Raw genomic sequence first — 2,111 nt, forward strand, 5'->3', positions numbered from 1 at the left:
TACCTGTGTGTGTGAGAGAGAGAGAGTGTACCCGTGTGTGAGAGAGAGAGTGTGTACCTGTGTGTGTGTGTCGGGAACACTGTGTGTGTCTCTGGCTCCAGTCTTGGTGAGCTCCAGCAACAGCAGCACAGGGGAAGTGGTAGCTCCTCCCACAGCCCGTCTCCCGGCAACGCAGCGATGCTCCGAGCCGACAACAGAATGCACACACCTGGACAGGTGAAAGGGTGGGCAGGGCTTAGTTGGGGCTGTATTAATCCTGAATTTGTGTAGTTATTGATCAGATGAAACCTAAACCCACCTGTGTGCTTCCTGAGTCGATGGCTTTGTCCACGTACAGCAGCGATTGGCCCTCGCCACGACACACCCCCTCGGACCAGGCGGCACACTGCAGGTGAGCACAGCACTGACCTACACACACACACACACACACACACACACACACACACACACACACACACACACACACACACACACACACACACACACACACACACATTGACCTAACAGGACTGACACGGGCAAAAGGCAAAGGTAAAGGTGGGAGGAGCTTCCTGTACCTGTGGGGTCGAACAGGGATTGGACGTTGATGTCATGTGGGAGGCCAATGGGACCGAGCTGCTCCAAGAACTCTGAAGACTCGTCGCCTGCTGAAACACGTGATCAGAGCGCAGCAGGTCAGCGAGCAGGGGATCAACAGAATCATTCAAAGACTGACGTTCATAAAGAATAAGTTTTGTTTTAGATCTAGAAAATGGAGATAAAGTTATATGTCTGCTAACATTAGCCATGCTCTGCAAACCCACAATGCACTGCTTCTTTTTGGTTCATTCTCACCTACAGCGAACCAAACCTGGTTTTTGGTCGGCACCAGAGCACCTCTGTCATCCCCACAGGTAACCGATATAAAACAAGGTTCTGAACACATTAACCCTTTGTGTACTCACCGCTCTGTTCTGGACTGCAGCTCCTACAACACACACAAACAAACTCAACTTAACCGTCTGAAACAGACTCAATTGTGATTTTCAAATTTGATACCACATTGACAGGAAGTGATGTCACTCACGTGGGCAGGACCTGGTCGCCGCGGTAGCAGTGGTCGTGGCAGTCGTTGTCTCGGTCGGGCGAGGCGCGGTTGTTGAGGACGTGGAGCGGGATGTATCCTGGCGTCGGGCCGAAGACCACCAGGCGACCCTGACCAAGAGGAGGCTCGTTGCCGAGGTAACAGAAGGCACACTGCTTCAACCTGCAGGGCGGGCGAACGAGAGACAGAGAGAGAGATGGTCATTGTTATAGAATTGTTAAGAGATTTTTTATTTTTATAGAAGCAAACAGGAAGTCCCTAAAGGCTGCAGTTCCTCCTGTGACCTGAACCGGATTCTAATATGGACCTCAGTCCAGAACCTGAACCTTTTATCAGCCACGCACACGCACACACAGTCTCACCGTTTTTCGGTGTGTCCCAGGCTGGGGGTGGGCGAGCCACCCGAGTCCTCTGACAGACACCTCTTGAAAAGAGGGGACAGCGAGTCCTCCTCCTCCAGTTGTAGGCATGGGGAGACCAGAGGACTCGAACACGGACTCAGGGCGGGGCTCTGCTCCATGGGACTAGCCCCGCCCCCTTCTGTCTCCATAGGAACAGGGCTGGGGCTGCAGTCCACTTCCATGGGAGCAGGGCTGGGGCTGGGCCGGTCCTCCTCATCGGGATCCAGGGCTGGTCTGGGACATGAGGCGGGGCTAAGGGTGGGGCTGTGGTTTTGAGACTGTGATGGGGAAGTGATGGCTCGAGGTTCCTCCCCAGGACTGGAGGCTGGTGGGGGGCTGGGTGCGGGGGGCAGGCCAGGAGCCTCAGCACTGGGAGAAAGTTCTTGGCTGGATTTTGGGACTGGGGGGTTAGGGTGAGTTTTAGGTTCAGGTTCTGGACTTAGGCGGAGCAGGTCGGGGTCAGGGTGAGTTTCAGGTTCAGGTTCTGGACTGAGACGGAGCAAGTCGGGGTCAGGGTGAGGTTCAGGTTCTGGACTGAGGCGGAGCAGGTCGGGGTCAGGGTGAGGTTCAGGTTCTGGACTGAGGCGGAGCAGGTCGGGGGCAGGGTGAGGTTCAGCTTCTGGACT

The 2,111-nt window shown here is 55.1% G+C and overlaps 1 protein-coding gene across 1 annotated transcript in view; it reads right to left on the reverse strand.

Moving 5' to 3' along the window:
* LOC132970601 (histone-lysine N-methyltransferase 2C-like) overlaps positions 1 to 2,105 on the reverse strand; it is an 89,874-nt gene extending 87,769 nt beyond the window's left edge. The window contains exons 1-6 of the mRNA XM_061034461.1: positions 1,447 to 2,105; positions 1,067 to 1,246; positions 945 to 967; positions 558 to 647; positions 299 to 408; positions 58 to 208 (exon numbers count right to left, since the gene is read on the reverse strand). Coding sequence (XP_060890444.1) covers positions 58 to 208; positions 299 to 408; positions 558 to 647; positions 945 to 967; positions 1,067 to 1,246; positions 1,447 to 1,667 — 775 coding nt within the window. The 5' untranslated portion in view covers positions 1,668 to 2,105. The remainder of the gene's footprint in view (positions 1 to 57; positions 209 to 298; positions 409 to 557; positions 648 to 944; positions 968 to 1,066; positions 1,247 to 1,446) is intronic.
* Positions 2,106 to 2,111: the final 6 nt, after the last annotated feature.

This window comes from Labrus mixtus, unplaced genomic scaffold, assembly GCF_963584025.1.
Source record: "Labrus mixtus unplaced genomic scaffold, fLabMix1.1 SCAFFOLD_115, whole genome shotgun sequence".
NCBI classification, from domain to species: Eukaryota; Metazoa; Chordata; class Actinopteri; order Labriformes; family Labridae; genus Labrus; species Labrus mixtus.